Here is an 18980-nt window from a genome sequence, read left to right as displayed (position 1 = left end):
ACCATAGCACACGCAGATCAACCACTGCCCCTGCAACCAGCCTGCTGCCCACAGACTCACAGATCACGCTCACAGGGGTAATTCAGCAGGTCACACGACCAAATCACTTCCATCAAGGAAAACTCCCAACCTCTAGACAAGTCACTGCTGCACAACTCACAATGTGTCAATAGATCCATCGACTAGTGAATGGAGCAGTACAGAAAAATCCGGTGACACACACCCTAGGAGAGTGCTCCGGAACACGCTGTTCCTCCAGGTCCATGCAGTGGAGGCATTAAGTGGAATTGTACTCAACAAATAAAGCGATTGTAACTGTTGTGGGTCACATTCTGTACTGCAAATACTGCAATGTTTGCATTCAGTAATTTTAACTCGATCCACAGGACACATCCAGGTCTAAGAAACACTCCCCTTTAACTTTAATACACCTTCCAAGAGTTCAGGTTTCACACTGGGGTGCTGCTTTTTAGCCGGTCCCATCACTTCTCCTGCTCTGCACCACTACTTTTTGTATAAAATATGTGTTCCTCCTTGCAGCCAGGCAGGCTTGCCATAGCTTTTTCATGGCAACCAATGAAGTCATGTAAATAATTAGGTGGGATTTCCTAGTTTAGGCTAAAAATAAAAAAGCCTCTACGAAAAGCACTCTCCACCGCTGCATTATATTGTGTATATGTGTGCCTATCCCAAAGTGGGGGAAATGCTTGGGTGGTGGATCTTACCGGCCTGAAGCAACCTTTAGAAAAGACACCCATTTCTATCCACAAACTTCCCTGCGGCCACAGCTCTGGGCCACCCTGTGTAACATCTATATTCGCTCTGGCTTGGTTGGAAGTATCTGTGCCTTTGGAGAAGCAATGTGGTCACAGGGCGCTGCAAGCATCCCCGGGCAGTGGGGTATTGGGAGGTTTTTGAATTAATGTGAGCAACACCTTTGACTTGTCGGAAAGGTCGTTCCACATCCGGGCCAGCGCACGGGTGAGTTCGCTCTCCGGCAGCTCCGGGTGCTCCTGCTGAAGCCGCTTGCGCCTCTCTTCTGAGAAGATAAACATGGCAGAAATGGGGAGTTGGGGTTTCCCGGCACCCACCTGTTGAAGAGGACAAAGGTCTGTGTAGAGCAGGTACAACACGGCCTTGGAAAGACCCCACAAACAGAGAAAAAGCCCGAGAACCTATGAGGCGACCAGGTTGGGGGATGAGCAAGAGGCGGACAAGGGGTTTCAGGTGAGGGATGTTTGCCTACCCCGCTCACGCTTACCTTGCTGAGGGCATCTCCTGAGGGAGACCCTGGGGTGGTCTTTGAGGCTGGGCTTGCCCCTCGTTTCCTACTCATACCCATCATCTTCTCCTCAGCCAGGACTCGCTGCTGCTCCTCTTCGGGCAGGCTCTGAGATGCAGAGGGGAGAAGAGGGACACACTTTCAGTTGCATTGTTTGTGTTTGACATCGACAGCAGCTGCATCAGTCCTTGCCAATTCAAAACATTCAAGGTTACACTCTCTATTTGGTGTTTAAAAGCTCTGTGAACCCTGAACACAGGGCGGACCCTCTGAAATGAGCATGCATGCAATAGTGAAAACCAATAGTTGGCATTAAAATATCAGACCGAACTGCTCCTGCGGTACACAGAGGAAGGAAGAGGCCTGTTTTGTGAACTATACAATACACAGAGCTGAAGTCAACAAAAGGGACAAGGGAGGGTATAGAGAACACAGCATACAGTAGGGAGTATAACCTGAAACAAGAGAATAGGGCGCATTGGTAACTGTGGAAGTCTGGAAAAGGAGTGTCACACAAAGTCAACATGGATCAAAATTGAGAAAGATGTATTATAGAGTTGTACGGAGTTCAAATAGGGCAGTGGTGGGAGTAGGTACATAGTAGAAGAATTGAAAATGGGAGAAAAGAAAGGACTGAAGGGCCAACTCACCTCCAAGAATCGTAGCAGCTCACTCTCGTAGTCTTTTTTCCTCTGCGAAAAAAAGAAAAGACATGCTATTATCTAAAATAGTTCTTGCAAAGGAACAAAGAAAAACTGAGGAAACAGAAGCAGTCCGACGAGAAAACAAAAATAGTAACCAGGAGTGATGGAAGGAGCTCCGCTGCGAGAAGGACTTGTAAAAAAGGGGAAAGCTTAGCGAGCATGAGAACCAGATCGTGAAAATGGGTGACATAGACAGCTAGCAGCACTACACAAGTCTGAAGTAAGAGGGGTGGGTTGCCTCAATCTAAATGGTTGCCTCCGAGTCCATTCTTTCTTAGTGTCTAAATTTGGTTTCACAGCACTGCAGACTGAACTGTTCCTACTAGAGCACAGCACTGCAGATTGGCCTGTTCCTACTGGAGCACAGCACTGCAGACTGGGCTGTTCCTACTGGATCACAGTACTGCCGACTGGGCTGTTACTAATAGAGCACAGCACTGCAGATTGGCCTGTTCCTACTGGAGCATAGCACTGCAGACTGGGCTGTTCCTACCGGATCACAGCACTGCAGACTGGGCTGTTCCTACTGGAGCACAGTACTTCAGACTGGGCTGTTCCTACTGGAGCACAGCACTGCAGACTGGACTGTTCCTACTGGAGAACAGAACTGCAGATTGGGTTGTTCCTACTAGAGCACAGTCAGACCCTCCAGGATTCCGCGATTTGCTAAATAATCGCAAAATCGGCACTTTTGTAAAAAGGCAGCGCTTTTTACAAAAGTGCCTGCGAAATCGGGGCTGGGCGGCAGAAAGCTTCAGCAGTCCTGCCTTCTGCAAGAAGAGCTGAGCCACGTGTGCAGGGCAATTTCTGCTTTGCGTTCTCACCAACAATATGCAGGCTGCAAGGAGGGCTTTTTTTATCGTTCCCTCCAGCTGGGAATATAAAGGCCAAGTTAAGGGGTCATTAGGCAGCTCCTTTTGATGAAGTATCCTGACTCGGGGAGGCCTGGAACCTCACTTACATGTAAATGCCACGGAGGGAAACAAAGGCACACAGCTTGCTATCTCTTAACAGGTACTTGAGAGGCATGCTTTGTGTAAGAAAGTGCATGGCACTAAATTGTATACAGGGGTTTGATTCATTTAATTTCCCTCTAAGCTCATGTATGTTATTCTCACAGCAAAGTACTCATCAACTAAGTAAGTGGAAGCAGGTTTTGTTGGGCACCTTTTTGTAGGCTTCTATTTTAAGCACATATAATCTATTTGGCAGGAAGGTCATACGTTCACGTTTGCTTCGTTTTCAAGCATTAAGGTTTTTTGTTAGGTACTGTTAAAGCACATCTGACTGCCCAGACAGAATTGTTTTCACTGTTCACGTTTCTTGTTCTGTTTTCTTAAGGGTATTAATTAATGTTTCTCACTGTACCTTTTGTGACGCCTCAGTTTAAATTTGTGAGTTTGTGTGGAGCTTTTTGATGGAAGCCACAGCACAAATCTATCATTAGGGCACTGACTTTCATCATCACCACTTCATTGTGGAGACTACGTAAGCTCCAATCGTCATTGCATAGCTCTCCACATACAATGTTATTCCTGGACAAGGTGCGCATGCACGTCACAAAACAAAACTGTTTATGCTGTTTCACTTGGTTGAGTCCTTCAATGTATTGATTCAGTTTTTCTTTACCTGAGCACCTGCATGCTATTTAGTCGAGAAATATGTTCAAAATAAAAGTACCCTAATAATAAATAAAATGCTGTAATGTAAACTGTCGAGTGAATGTTGAAGGAATTTTGGTGTACAAATCATTCTGCACGACCTAATGGTAGAACATGTAGATACTTTTACGCTGTTACAAAACACAGATCTCTCTACCAAAATGCTTTAACCTCCAGAGATATCTCACCATTATTAATATTCCCTGAGATTTACTGCCCAGCTCTGTAGCTCATTGTCATTGAAATTGCTCTCCCACCCTCGCAGCTCCACCATTAAGTGAGGTGCCCCTGCCCCTGCACTCTTGAGTGTTGGTGATCGAGGCCCTCCTCCACCCGCAGGTTTCCCTGCGCCTCATCCCTGGTGGTCCAGTGGACCTCTGTCTCCTTTCTTTCTTTCTGCTCCTTCACTCCTTTTTCTCCCCTTTCTCCCCTTTCTATCTTTCACCTTTCTGCACCTCTGCTCTTTTGCGCCTTATTTCTGCCCATTTCCCTTTCTCTCCCTCTGCTCCTTCACTCGTTTTTTTTCCCCTTTCTATCTTTCACCTTTCTGCACCTCTGCTCTTTTGTGCCTTATTTTTGCCCATTTTCCCTTTCTCTCCCTCTGCTCCTTCACCCGATTTCACTCGTTTTTTTACCCTTTCTATCTTTCTCCTTTCTGCTCTTTTGTGCCTTATTTCTGCTTATTCTCCCTTTTTTCTTTATCCCTTCTTTCCTCCCTTTACCTTTCCCCGCCGCTGCTGCCCCCGCGGCCCCTCCCCCCCCCAGCACGACCGGCCCAATCCAGCTCCCCTCCCCGCTCCCGCCTCCCAGCTGTCCAGCCCTCCCCGACCCCTACTTAATGGCGGCCACTGCGGGGACAGGCGAGCAAGACCACTGACTCATTGTCAGTGAAATTGCTCTCCCACCCTCGCAGCTCCACCATTAAGTGAGGTGCCCCTGCCCCTGCACTCTTGAGTGTTGGTGATCGAGGCCCTCCTCCACCCGCAGGTTTCCCTGCGCCTCATCCCTGGTGGTCCAGTGGACCTCTGTCTCCTTTCTTTCTTTCTGCTCCTTCACTCCTGTTTCTCCCCTTTCTATCTTTCACCTTTCTGCACCTCTGCTCTTTTGCGCCTTATTTCTGCCCATTTCCCTTTCTCTCCCTCTGCTCCTTCACTCGTTTTTTTTCCCTTTCTATCTTTCACCTTTCTGCACCTCTGCTCTTTTGTGCCTTATTTTTGCCCATTTTCCCTTTCTCTCCCTCTGCTCCTTCACCCGTTTTCACTCGTTTTTTTACCCTTTCTGTCTTTCTCCTTTCTGCTCTTCTGTGCCTTATTTCTGCTTATTCTCCCTTTTTTCTTTATCCCTTCTTTCCTCCCTTTACCTTTCCCCGCCGCTGCTGCCCCCGCGGCCCCTCCCCCCCCTAGCACGACCGGCCCAATCCAGCTCCCCTCCCCGCTCCCGCCTCCCAGCTGTCCAGCCCTCCCCGACCCCTACTTAATGGCGGCCACTGCGCGGCCGCGGGCGCGCCGCTGGTGCACCGAAGGTGCGTCAAAGGCAAGCACGTCTGCGCTCGTCTGCGACCCGTCCGCGACCAGCACCAGGAACCCTGGACCTCCGCCCCGCCAACGCTACGACCCAGCAGCACTCCACGCACTCAACCCAGGCTGCAACAACAACTGCAAGCTAGCATCACCAGCCGACACCCATGGACCCTTCAGCTGTCACCGCTGCCGGCACACCTGCAGCACCGCCAAGAACACGGATCCAGCACAACCCGCCCACAAGAACACAACCGAACCGAAGACCCTGCAATGCATCCTCCTCAACGTCCGATCCCTCCACAAACACGCCACAGAAATCTGGGACCTCCTCGACAGCACAACCCCAGACGTAGCATTCTTCACCGAAACCTGGACCAACACCACCTCGGGACCGGACATCGCCATCGCCATCCCCCAAGGATACAAGATCTCCAGGAAGGACCGCCCCATCCACCCAGGAGGAGGAATCGCCATCATCCACAAATCCAGCATCCGCCTGAGCACACTCTCTGACGAGTCCACAGAACTGATGGAACACCTTCACTTCAAGATACTGGCCAGCCCCACCGCCGCCCTCCGAGGAACCCTCATCTACCGACCTCCTGGACCCCGCGGACCCTTCGCCAACTCCATTACGGACATTATCTCCCTTCAGGTCATCGCATCCACCAACTACACCCTGCTGGGAGACCTCAACTTCCACCTCGACAATCAACTGGACCCCAACACCACATCCCTCCTGGACAACCTCCACAACATTGGACTCCGCCAGATCGTGACCGAGCCCACGCACTCAGCAGGACACACCCTCGACCCCCTCTTCACTACAGGAAACTCCATCACCTTCAGCCACACCACCGAACTCCCATGGACCGACCATCGTTGCGTCCACTTCACCTTCAGAACACCCACCATCCACAGACACCAGCACCTGCTTCCACAAAGAAACTGGACCAAAATCACCGATGACCAGCTCACCTCCTCACTCAACAACTCCACCCCAACCATCGCGGAAAACGACGACCCCAACACCGCAGCCCGAACCCTGCATAGATGGATCTCGGACAGCACCAACACCATAGCCCCCCTCAAGAAAAACAACAATACCCGTGCCAAGAAAGCCAGATGGTTTACCACCGAACTTCGAGAGTCCAGGCGCACATGCCGCCGCCTCGAAAAGGCCTGGAGAAACACCAAATCCACAGAAGCCCACAACAACTTCAGAGCCGCCACCAAAGCCCACCATCAACTCATCAGAGAAACGAGGAAAAAAGCGATTGAAGACAGAATCTCCACCCACGCACACAACAGCCAAGAACTCTTCAGCATCATCAAGGAGTTCGCCCAACCCACCAGCGAGTCTACCGACATCCCTCCCTCACAAGACCTCTGCGACAAACTCAGCATCTTTTTCCACCACAAAATCAAGAGCATCTACGACAACTTCGACGAAGACAACCAACACACTGAACCCTCACCAACCACCCCCGACACCCGGAAACCAGCGATTGATGACTGGACAGCACTCACCACCGAAGACACACTGAAGACAATGAAGTCAATCCACTCAGGGGCCCCCACGGACCCCTGCCCCCACCACATCTTCAACAGAGCCGCCAACACCATCGCACCCATGCTCCGCCAAACCATCAACCGCTCCCTGGCGACCGCCTCATTCCCCGACGACTGGAAACACGCCGAGGTCAACCCCCTCCTAAAGAAACCCTCAGCGGACCCCACCGACCTCAAAAACTACAGACCCATCTCCCTGCTCCCGTTCCCAGCGAAAGTCATCGAGAAAGCCATCAACAGCCAACTCGCCACATTCATTGAAGAACATAACATCCTCGACTCCTCCCAATCCGGCTTCAGAAAAAACCACAGTACGGAAACCGCCTTCCTCGCCGCAACAGACGACATCCGCACCTTACTGGACAAAGGAGAAACAGTAGCCCTCATCCTCCTCGACCTATCAGCGGCGTTCGACACAGTCTCCCACCGCACCCTAATACGCAGACTCTACGATGCAGGAATCCAGGACAAGGCCCTCGACTGGATCTGCTCCTTCCTCTCCAGCAGGACGCAGCGGGTCAGACTCCCCCCTTTCCTCTCGGACCCCACACCTATCACCTGCGGAGTCCCCCAGGGCTCCTCCCTCAGCCCGACGCTCTTCAACGTCTACATGGCTCCACTTGCCCCCATCGTCAGAACCTACGGACTCAACATCGTGTCATATGCAGACGACACCCAGCTCATCCTCTCCCTATCCAACGAGCCCAACACCGCCAGACGCAACTTTCGAGAAGGCATGGAAGCCGTCGCCAAATGGATGAAAAACAGCTGCCTACAACTAAACACCAACAAAACAGAAGTACTCATCATGGGCCCAAACCCCGACGCCTGGAGTGACACCTGGTGGCCCACCGCCCTCGGAAACCCGCCAACCCCCACAGACCACGCACGCAACCTGGGAATCATCCTGGACTCCGAGCTCAAAATGGACCGCCAGATCAACTCTGTCTCATCTTCCTGCTTCCACACCCTCCGCCTCCTTCGTAAGACCTTCAAATGGATCCCCCTCGAACACCGAAAGACAGTCACTCACGCCCTGGTCACCAGCAGACTCGACTACGGCAACGCACTCTACGCCGGAATAAACAAAAACCTCATCCGCAAGCTACAGAACATCCAGAACGCCGCCGCAAGACTGGTCCTCAACCTGCCAAAACACTGCCACATCTCCCAGCACCTGCGCACACTCCACTGGCTCCCCGTCGAGGCGAGAATCACCTTTAAGATGCTCACCCATGCTCACAAGGCCCTCCACGGCACCGGACCAGCATACCTGAACAGCCGACTCAAATTCCACGCACCCCAAAGGACCCTACGATCAGCCCAGCTTTCCTACGCTGTGGTCCCCCGCACCAGAAAGACCAGATCGGGAGGCCGCTCCTTCTCCTTCCTCGCGGCCAAAGCATGGAACGCCCTTCCGCTCCACCTCAGACAGACAACATCGCTCCCCATCTTCGCAAGAAACCTCAAAACCTGGCTCTTCGGCAGACCCCCTCCTTGATGGAATGGAACCTGCACCCCCCTAACCCCCCACTAGCGCCTTGAGACCCTTACGGGTGAGTAGTCGCGCTTTAACAAACTCCTGATTGATTGATTGTAGCTGAAGCCTTAACCCCATAAAATATTTTAAAAAGCAGATTTTGCAAACAATTAAGCAGAGGAGGTTTACTACTGTGCTACAATTCCTTGTTGCCAATTTCTTTGTGGTAAGGCTTTGGAAAAAAATGTTATTAGTTGAGGCCCAGATTTTGCTTTGGGATTACACCACTTTTTCTGGAGCAAGCCAAAGCAAAATCGAATTTGTTGAATCTCATAATGCGCTTAAATGTACTCATGATGTACCTGATAAACCTATGAGTGAAATCTTAATATCTGATGTCACTTACAGAGAGATAACTTAATGTTATCCCACGTGCAATGCCACATGTCGTGGCGTCATGTGCTATGGTGGCACGCTCCATGATGTCACTTGCAAACTACCTAACTTGGTTAGTCCCCACACTTTTTTTAGGACTTTTGCCCTTGAGGAAGGGGTGGAGGTAGGTGGGGGGTCAGTCAGTATAATCACGTGAGCAACTTGTTGTTTACTGCGCAGTTTTCAGTGCATGAAGAGCAGGGAGAGAATCGAATTACAGCAAACCATAATGTAGGCTTGGAAGCAGGGTCCGTGGCGGGAGAATGGAACAGTTGTTGCCACTGGTCAGGGAAGGGGTGCCTGCACCATGTTCTGGGGTGGGATTAGACAGGAAGCAGGGAGCAACGTTGGGTACCAACTCACCTCTCGGTTCTTGTTTCACGACCCAGCAGGGGTGCATTTAGGCTTGCAAGAGTGTCTTAGACTAACATGGGCACACCAATTTAAAAGTTGAGAGTTATGATTGGCCCTGGAATCTTTATTTCCCTTGGGTCAAATCGCTCCTGCGGAACACAGAGTCCTCCAAGTTCTCTAATTGGCTGCCAGCAACATGAGAAAAATGTTGCTGCCAGCCATTACAGGACTCGGGAACTTAGTATAGCAACCAAATACTCTCATACACTTTAAATATGCCTATTTGAAAGTGGAATACTCTACTAAAACCGTTTCCAGTGATTTAAGACTGAAAAGGAGTGATTACAAGTAAAACTACAAAGCCGCAATATTTCAATTTTTGTGCCGCAAAATTTGAAAAAACGATGCCGAAATATCCTGAGAGGTTGCTGGCCTACTAAAGCACAGCACTGCCGACAGGGCTGTTCCTACTGGAGCATAGCACTGCAGACAGGGCTGTTCCTATGGAGCACAGCACTGCACCCTGGCCTGTTCCTGTTGGAGCACAGCACTGCAGACTGGGCTATTCCTGTTGGAGAAACCCCAAGGCTTATTTACAGAGGAATGGTCCCAGTCTTTAGAAGCAGAGTGAGCAAAACTACAATGGACAGGAAGGAGGTCCAAAGTAATTACAAGTGGAAGAGATGATTTCAAGCATTCCACACATCACTTTTCCGTTTAGCTTGGCTCTTAGAAGTCCAACACCCTGACTAGCCCAATTTTTCTGTTCTCCGCCTCATCAGTACCCATCTGTTGCCCAGTCTTCCGCATCTCCCAGTCACCATCATGCGCTGGTTTCATGACCACCTGCCCTAATGGTCCACAGCATCCACTACAGTCAGATCGCTTTCAGCCTTCCTGCTCCCTAGCTCCCATAGCCAGCCGGCCAGCCCTTACCTGCTCGCATTTCTTGTGGTATGCATCCTTCTCCTTCTGCGAGAGTAGCTTCCACTGCTGGCTGCATAGCACCATGCGCTCCGTGCTGGGCACGTCCTTCATGTTAGTCATGAGCTCTGCACAGTATAAAGAGTAACTGTTCCTGGAAACCGAGGGCAGTACATGGTTAACATTCCCATAAACAGACCAACCCAGGAAGAAGAAGCACAAGGAAGCAAAGGTAAGGAAGCAACATCAAGAAGCAAGCAACAGCAGATACGGTACAGTGCCACCATCTGCACTTATTTCCCACCCTGAACCCCTGCTGATGCTTTTCATTTTTAGGAGGCTTACTTACGGTGGCGGCTTGGTGGGCCGTCCATCAAACTTGTCTTTAAGTTGTCGCTCAGCCTTGGTCAGGGTGGATTTAGTGATGCCCTCCTCAGTGATGTTCAGCTCAGGATGCTTTTGCATGTAGTCCCGCATGACGTCCTGCAAAACCAAAGAGCAAGTAAAGATCAAGAGCCTTAGACTGATATGGCAGGGTAAACACGGAGTGCTAATTCCTGTTCAAAGATCAATTCCAGCACGTGTGACATGCATGCAGAGCTGGGCAAGAGGTAGCACTTTGGGGATGTGAGAACTGGTTGGGAAAGTTATTTGTGCATATAGGGGAGGTAGGTCTAGCAGCCAGGTATTTATTACTATAATTAGGTTACAACTTGTACACCGTTCTTTAGCTTTTTAGCTTTGTTATAATTGTTGATTAGATCATCCACAGCAAAAATTCCTCACCTATCCCCAGCCACCCTGCCCCCTCATCCCCCTGGAATTCCCCTCCAACCAAGTTTAGAAAAACAAGCATTGGAAAAGCAGATAGGTCTTGCCTATGAAAGATCTATTGGCTTACTCAATGTTTGTTTGCCTAGTTGTAAGCCCCATGTAAGCCGACAAAATGCTGTACAAGTGACAGCCTGTTGATGGGTGGAGATATCCACACAATTTTGTTTATTAAATGTGTGTGGAGTTGACCAGGTGCCTGCTTCAAAACGTTGTGACATTGACAGCGGTCTTCTGTGCTGCCAAAGGCTGTGTGCGACTGTAGAAAGACAATACCGAAGCTCAGTGTAGCATGATAAGTGCAGTGGGGAGTAAATTGAATAGGCCACACGATAAACCGTGCTACAGACACAACACCAACAGTGCCCACCCTCAGCACGTCTGAACCGTATGGCAGAAAAAAACTCAAACTAACATGGAATGGATAGTTCTCCAATGACACAGGGTTTTTTTTTTATCTTTACAGGGAATACTTGCGCTCTGCTGTGTTACTAACTGCCTGTCTGGCTACTCCTGTTGCAGGCCGTGGGACCCTCTTAACCCATCCAAGACATGGAATGGATGCCCATGCGCATTCTACAGGCGGAAGAGTCACACTATACCTTGGGACTCAAAACACTTCTTTTAAGAAAAACAACTTGCAAACATCCAAACCCAACACTAGAATGCGGAGTATGCTAAACACGTTATTCTAAAGACACAACGTGCAACGAAGATATCTTTTAAAAAGCAAAGTAAGCAAAGGTCAAAAATATAAGAAAACAAATAGAACCTTTCAATAAAGTTTGACAACACAGCAAAAGCTTAGAAATTTTTTAAATAAAGTATTCTAAAGCACACGGAGAAGAAGGACGGACAAAGAGAGAAATGCTCATCTTACTTCATACTGCTTCCGCTGTTCAAGAGCCTTGTGGATCCATTTGAGCCTCTTCTTATCTGTGAGCTGCGACCACTGCTTCCCAAGGGAGTCCTTAACGTCCTTTGTTGTTGCCTGTTAAATCAAGTAGATCATTTGTAGGGTTCAGATATGGGACAGTCACGGCTTTAGGTACACTATATGCCTCTTTCACCATTCCAACTGTAATCTGGAGTCTTTTGAAGCACTAAGAACTATATAACAGGTGGGTATTTATGCAAATAAACTGCAGGGTCAAACCAATCCAAGTAAACGTATGCTGATAGAAAATTAACATATGAAAATCTGGGTACATCGCACTGTGGCCTACAAATGACTTGTCGCTTTCAGAAACACGTGTGGGGTTAGGATGTACCCAAAGAGCACTAACAATGTGGTAGTAATCATCTGTGAGTATGTAGCAGTGAAGGATCTCTGATAAATGCTGCACCAATGATCAACCCTACCTCGTCAGAGTTTTTTTAATCCACTGGATTTCTAATGTAAAACAAGCATTTTGCGTTGATGTAGAAAGAAAGAGACAAAATAAAGAGATTCAGTCCTCTTCGAATAGCAGTTGACACATTTACTTCTTCTCCAAAGATCATGGAAACGAAACAGTGATATTAATTTCGGATCACTTTGTAGTTTTTGTGAACACAAAGTTATAGTCAGAAACTTGAGTTAGATGACTGGGAAACGATTGAAGGGATAGGCTTATGTTTGCAAAGACTCCTTGCCAAAAGTAATTACAGCGATCTACTGAGGGAATAAGGATATAGACTTGTTTACTTACATCCGGGTGCACTTTCAGGTAGATCTTTCTCTCATGGTTGTACCACAGTTGCTGAGGGGTTTTTGGTTTCTCAGGAGCATCTGATTTTTTGGCAGTCTGCATGAGGTCAGGGTGCTCCTCCCTGTACCAGAGATAAAAAGGTGATCACGAAAGGTGAACATCAAACCACAGAAAAGCCAGAAGACTGCCCATATACCTCTTCAAATGTGAACAATTAAACTGGGATTGTCGACTTTACTGTAAGCCAACCTGATGCAGGTCCCACCCTTCACCTCACAAAGTCTTTCATGTTAAGTTATTTCACTGCTCACCTGAATCGTGCCAAATTTCGCTCAAACTCCATTTTCTCCCTTTGGAAATCCTGAATATATTTCATCTGTGTGAGGAAGATAGAAGACAGGCCATTCATCAACTTTGCAGACAATCTAGCCCCTACCCTTTAGAAGGCCAGTCCACAACCCCTTTCTGCCATTCTTATAACCTCCACTCAACATACCCACTGCAATGCAATTAGTTTGTCCCCTACCACACCCTTTCCATTCTTGCTTTTTATTGTATTCTTCTCTGCTGTGCCATTATTCTTCCCCATGTAATGTGTATCTCCCTTGCTCTACAATTCTAGAAGGTACTCCAACACGGCCATTCACATAATGTGAGTATCTACCATGCCAACAAAGTATTTTAGTAAACATTTTGTATAAGTGTTTACATCTGTTAATGCTGAGAGGAACATACACAATAGCCGCCTATTTATGTGGGGTCTTTTGAAATAAAAATCACTCAGCAATCGCAGAGTGCTACTTTGTTTTCTTTTTTGAAACCAGAAACTGAAAATAGTCGCTCATTTGGAAAGGGAAGGTTGAGAGGAAACCCATGCTCGAGAACCATTGTTACAGGTAAGTGCATTTTTCTCCCACAACACTGGATGAGGTATATGAACAACTTGGATTCAATGGGAAATTGTGAATATACTTTTGGGGGGACAGAACATGAATGTAGCAACATTCATTCACAAAGGGTCAACATTAAGAGTTTCTCTCGAATCTTTTGAGCTTTCGCCTCCTCTTCCCCATATTGTGTTCCTCAAGACTAGTTTTACCTAAAATTACACTGCAGTTCTAGATACTTCCCAGGTAAGGCCCAAATGCAAAGACTCCGTCCTTCAATGGGGAGTGTGTGACCAAGACCTGGTTGCTTATTTAGGTAGTAAAACAAGCAGCCGTTCAAGTGTTCTCAAGTAATCCAGCATTGATCTTTGCAATGTGACTACCTATTATGTTCTCCCTGGGCTGGGCAACCTGCAAGATAAACAGCTCTCTAATCTCTTTGAGCAGTGTACTTCCCTTGACGCCATGCAGCATGTCATTGCCCTAGAACACAGAGCTGAATCTTGCTTGATGATAGCAGATATATGTTAGATGGTGGAGGAGGCTCAGCAGCAGATATGGTGGATCTCTATGCTGGGTTTGATATACTGGGCTACAGCATACTTGATCCAAAATCTGTGGAAAATTGGAAGTGCTATGGTGTTAAAGTGCTTCAAGTCATTTCTGTGGGGTTATCGTTAGACCATAGCGATGCTTCCTGTGACATCAGATGTCGGCAGTGGTTTATTAGGTGCTGTGGTGCTCCTCGCTGTATTTGGTTGCAGGTCTTATGTGAATGATACTCATCATGAGGTCAGTGCCGAAACTGAGGGAATGTTTGGTGGCCATGAATCAATTGACTGGCCACAACTTCCTGAAGCTCAATGCTAGCAAGACGGAGCTGCTTGCACTGAGAACAAATCAAGTCTTTGGGCATTTGACTGGATCGGGAGTGTGAGCAAGTCTTGCAGTGTTTGCAAAAGTTTTCTGTAAGGAGCGTTTGTAGCCTTAGAAAATGCAACATTTCATTGGACACGGGGAACTGCACAGACGGGCAGTGGAAGAAAGAGTGCACTTTAAAAGACTGTGCCTAACTTGCATATCATTCACATCCATATACTACTGCCGATTCCTACAATTCAAAAACCTGTTTTGTGTCAAATTCAGAGTAGGTTAGTAGAAAACGTGCAGCTGAGCAGTCTTTTAAATATCCCAACCACTGACTTTGGAAAAGTTAGTCTTTTGTTTTCTGCTAAACCAAACTGTTGTTTGCCTTTGTAAACATGCATTCAGCTGGTCTCATAAGTTTTCGTCTGTTTCTTGCTGCAATGAAGCCGGCACAGAATACCTGAGCACTTTATAAATAATATTCATTTTGGGATGCATCACTAGCTCTTGCTTCCCTCTCCTTGACTTGCCCAGGGTCTATAGTCCTTTAACTCGTCGAACATCTTAAGGCCTTAAACCAGCCCTTTCTCAACGTACGCCATTGGTGCCTCCATCAACACAAAATCCTGTATCTACGACCCATCCCATTATGGACCCTGTGCCCCTTTCTTTTAACTTGCTGCTCCACTTAGTTATGTGTGAAATCTCTGATGGTTAGCCAAACTGTGCTTTCAATCCCAATTTAGGGCACAACACTCTACCCCTCCCCCTGCGTGTGTTTTCTTTTATTTACCCCCCACATCCATCTGCTTTTTTCTCTTCTTTCAGTGGATAGGGGGTTAGGCCCTCACTATTTTTTTTCTATTACACTAATAACTTCTACTATTTCTTCCCCGGTCCCAACCCTGTGATCCTGCTTTTTGTTCTAATCCCTACAAGCCTACCACTTTTTCTTTCCCCCATTTTTTGTTCACTTATATTTTTATCATGTGTCTCTTATTTTGTGGCTGTCTTCTTTTTCCTAGCTATCCGTTCTTTTTCCAGAACAAAAAAAATATCCCCATAGTATACATAGAATACAGATTACTGTGATGCTTTTTTTTGTGTCCTATTCCTCCACCTCGTTTTTTTGTGTTCTTGATAGTTAGATTCGCACCTTTCCCATCAGTTTAGGAATTCTGAGACTTTTTGTATATACGTGTACTGGGCTTTGAACCCAGATCTGCTATATTTTTCCCCACAGAGAAAACGTTTTTGTCAAAATTGACATTTCTTACTATGGTAATACGAAAAAAATAGTGTTTCGTCATCAAACTGAGGTAATCACCACTGTTAACCTCATGCCAAAGAAGCCTTGCCCTTATCTATTTTGAAGATTATGCTTGGACTTGTGCATGTCAGGGCTTGCGCTGACATCAAATTAAAAGCAGGTTTCTGCTGGAGGAAGGAATGACTGGACTTTAAATCTGTCTGGCTTGAGCTCTTTTCAATTAGTAGCACGTTTACTTGAAGGTCTATGGAGCATGGAAAGTGCCCTTGAATGGAATGCCCCAACATATGAAAGGTCGCTCAACTGAATTTCTCTCCTTAGAGGTGGCCCAAGGTGCAGGATGTGCTCTGGAACTATTTGGGACCAGTAAGACGCACAGTATGACCCTCTGAGCCGGTGGTATAGGCTCTATGCTTTCATTACAAAGGAAACATATGGACTTCTTTGATCAAAGGGACATAATCCTTTTCAGAACCGGAGACCTTAAGGACCAGCATGTCTCCTTTCTGTCATTCTTTAACCTGCTTGTTCTCCCACTTTCTATAGTGATGACTGGCACTCTTTCTATTACCTTCTTATTTATTTTCTCACATGCCCCCCAACTTCCACAGACAGGTCTTTCCCTCATGCCTGCATGTTTTCTTTTTAACACATTATTACATTCCTCTTTGGCCCACTAAGTATTTTCACTCCCACTCCCTACCCCTTTATAACCCCATACATGTTCATCTGTTTGTCTCTTCCAATCTTGCACTCTCTTCGCCTATCTCCCTTCATCCTCTTATGTTGCATTATTTATCTCTATGTGCTTTCATCCAAGCCCCACTCTTTCTCTCTATAAATGCCTGCCAAAGCTACTGTATCCCTTTCTTTTCCCAGTAGAGTGTGTTCCTCTCCCATGTCCTGCCTGAACCTCAATAGAATCACACCCACTGCATTTCCCTTGGAACAATGGAAGTCTCCATTGACCTTTCAAGGATTTCAATTGTTATTGAGATTTACACAGATCCAGTATTGGGCTCTCAAACAGTTGAGACGTCTCACCTTCTTTTTCTCAGTGAGCTCCTTGTACTTTTTAGACAGAATCTTGGTCAGGTCCAGGTTGCTCATCTCGGGGTGCAACTTGGCATACTTCGCTCGCTTCTCCATGAAGAAGCGGAAATACGGGGTCAGCGGCTTTTTCGGGAACTCTGGGTGTTTCTGGACAACAAGACAAGAAGGCTTCATTTCCCTCTCCAGATCAAATGCAAGCAATGAAGAAGGTTTATAAAACCCTCCTTACTTGTTAACCCTTTACGCCCCCTCCCTCCACCCAAAGCATCGTCCTTGACCATGCTACCAATGCAACGGCATGCATCTCTTGATGATGCTTTTAACATCTTGGACATCAGTGCCACTCAAATAGTGCAATAATAGCCAAGACATATATCGAGCACTGATGCCAAGGAAGCAGTGCTATGGTATTCCTAGGAGTTCCCTGGCCATGATGACAGGAAGTGAAAGCAATGACAACACTATGAGATCACGGAATACTAGATCGGGTGATGAGTACCATAGGCTTTCTGAACTCCTCTAATGTCCAACTGTCAGCACCCTGACAACCCTAGCAGCTCCCCAAGCACTAGGAGCAGGTCAAGGGTGCCATGATGACCATACAAGTTCTCCTGGCAATTACGTCAGGTTAAGAATTACCCTGACAGTCTCAAGAGCTTCCCGGGCAGTGATGCTAGGACATCAATGCCACAGGAGTCTGACAAGCTTACCAGGTATTGACGGCAGAGAAGGAGCACCGTGATGATCCTATTACTTTCTCAGTCGCCATAATCAGGAATATGGGGCTTAAAAGGCAAGGGTGACCACTGCACTAAAATCTCGTAAGCTAAGTTCCCAGAGAATGAGTGTTACTAGGAGTTCCTTGCCTAGAAGCAAAACCCACCTTTAGCTTTTTACCCTTGTAAGGATTTTTCACGTGCTCCTGTGCATCCAGGATGAGTTCTGTGAGTGTTCGGAACTTTCTCACCTGGGGAAAACAAGATATATAAATATACATATCTGCAACACAAAAACAGAAAATACCCTGCTCTAAATATAACAGATATTAATAACTATTGCTTCAACTAACTACAACAAAGGCAAATACATCTTCTACCCTCCGCAGAAATACCTAAAAAAATGAAACCTATGCTCGTTTCTAATGTAACACGAAGACACACCTACCTCTCCCTGCTCCTTTAAAGGAAAGACACATGTAACTTTTGCCTTCCGCAGGGGCAAGAGTAAAAAACACGCTATTCTTTCTTACTCCAATTGAAGACACATAAAAATGTGTCTTCTCTACAGTACGACACAACAGTGCATACAGCCTCTGACTACTATACATGCCATGCAGACTTAAATATAGCTCTTAGCTTCCTATATATAAGAAACACACAAACGCATCTCCTAGTCCTGAATGCAACACACAAAAATCTTTCAAGTACGAAATAACTTACAGTCGCTACCAAATCTGGGTGGGTGGCACAAAAGACAAATCTACATATCTAATCTCCACCACTCTGTCCACGAAGTGTCTATTTTCCCTCTCAGTATCTAAAAAAAACCACTGCTGACAGTGATGTGCTGCTAGCAATAGGTTCAGAGGGCAGACATGTCTTTTTGCATATCACCCAAAGCAAGTTGATGTTATATGCAAGAACAACCAGTGCTTAATTTGAGCAGGTGCTTTCAGGTGCTCAGGGCCGGGGCTACAATTTTTGGTCCTGCAGGTAGTGGTCTCAATATTAATTGCCCAACTTAAAATAAAAAGAACCACACACCTTGCATGGTGACGGGCTGGTATGTTTTCATAGGCAGGCATACATCTGTTCAGGCAGGCATAATTGTGTATCATCACTTTAGTGATGATGTCGTCATGCCGGTCATGAATCCAAGAAGTCATCATTAACAAATGGCTTGCATTCTATTCCCAGAGTTTGCTGCACCCTGCCACTGCAGAGCTTAAGCCTCCCATTGGGTAATTGTAGTGGTGGCATGCAGCCCTGCATTGCTACTATTCTTAACGTGCTTGATGTGGCTGTGGCCCACAGCATCTTTTGTGCGCTATGGAGTCACCTGCAGTTTCCGTGCACTGCCTCCAAGCATGCTAATTGCTGAGTGTGCTTGAGCCCGGTAGGTGCAACAGCCATTCTCACGTCTCACAAGCATTGCGGCTGGGGACAGTGCTTGTGCTGTGGCAGGCAGGGTCACAGCAAGCGGAGCAGTGGATGCCTATGCCGTCGGCATAACTGGACCAAACTAATTACAGGCAGCACTAGCAGTGGCATGACCTGCTGTACTCAAGCAGCCTCCTGACCTGCAACAAACCCAGTCAGACCGAACTGATTAATATGTTCAAAAAAAGCATTTCCATTTGGTGTACATTTTCTTTTCACACTCATCTGTTCGTGTAGGTAAAGAAGTAAAACACATATCTTAGGGGACAGTCAGCAGAGCATGGTTACAG

At 47.2% G+C, this 18980-nt stretch overlaps 1 protein-coding gene across 6 annotated transcripts in view; it reads right to left on the bottom strand.

The window, feature by feature from the left end:
• UBTF (upstream binding transcription factor) overlaps positions 1 to 18980 on the bottom strand; it is a 163773-nt gene that overhangs the window by 111891 nt on the left and 32902 nt on the right. For 3 of the 6 annotated variants that reach the window (XM_078645187.1, XM_078645189.1, XM_078645188.1), the window contains exons 4-13: positions 17415 to 17498; positions 16523 to 16678; positions 12766 to 12830; positions 12455 to 12575; positions 11644 to 11754; positions 10282 to 10415; positions 9945 to 10086; positions 1933 to 1974; positions 1262 to 1390; positions 936 to 1091 (exon numbers count right to left, since the gene is read on the bottom strand). In XM_078645187.1, the coding sequence (XP_078501313.1) occupies positions 936 to 1091; positions 1262 to 1390; positions 1933 to 1974; positions 9945 to 10086; positions 10282 to 10415; positions 11644 to 11754; positions 12455 to 12575; positions 12766 to 12830; positions 16523 to 16678; positions 17415 to 17498 (1140 nt within the window). The remainder of the gene's footprint in view (positions 1 to 935; positions 1092 to 1261; positions 1391 to 1932; positions 1975 to 9944; positions 10087 to 10281; positions 10416 to 11643; positions 11755 to 12454; positions 12576 to 12765; positions 12831 to 16522; positions 16679 to 17414; positions 17499 to 18980) is intronic. The other 3 variants (XM_078645191.1, XM_078645192.1, XM_078645193.1) reach the window with 3 other exon arrangements.

This window comes from Lissotriton helveticus, chromosome 5_1 (genome assembly GCF_964261635.1).
Source record: "Lissotriton helveticus chromosome 5_1, aLisHel1.1, whole genome shotgun sequence".
In the NCBI taxonomy this organism is placed as follows: domain Eukaryota; kingdom Metazoa; phylum Chordata; class Amphibia; order Caudata; family Salamandridae; genus Lissotriton; species Lissotriton helveticus.
This window is presented reverse-complemented; position numbering and strand designations above follow the sequence as displayed.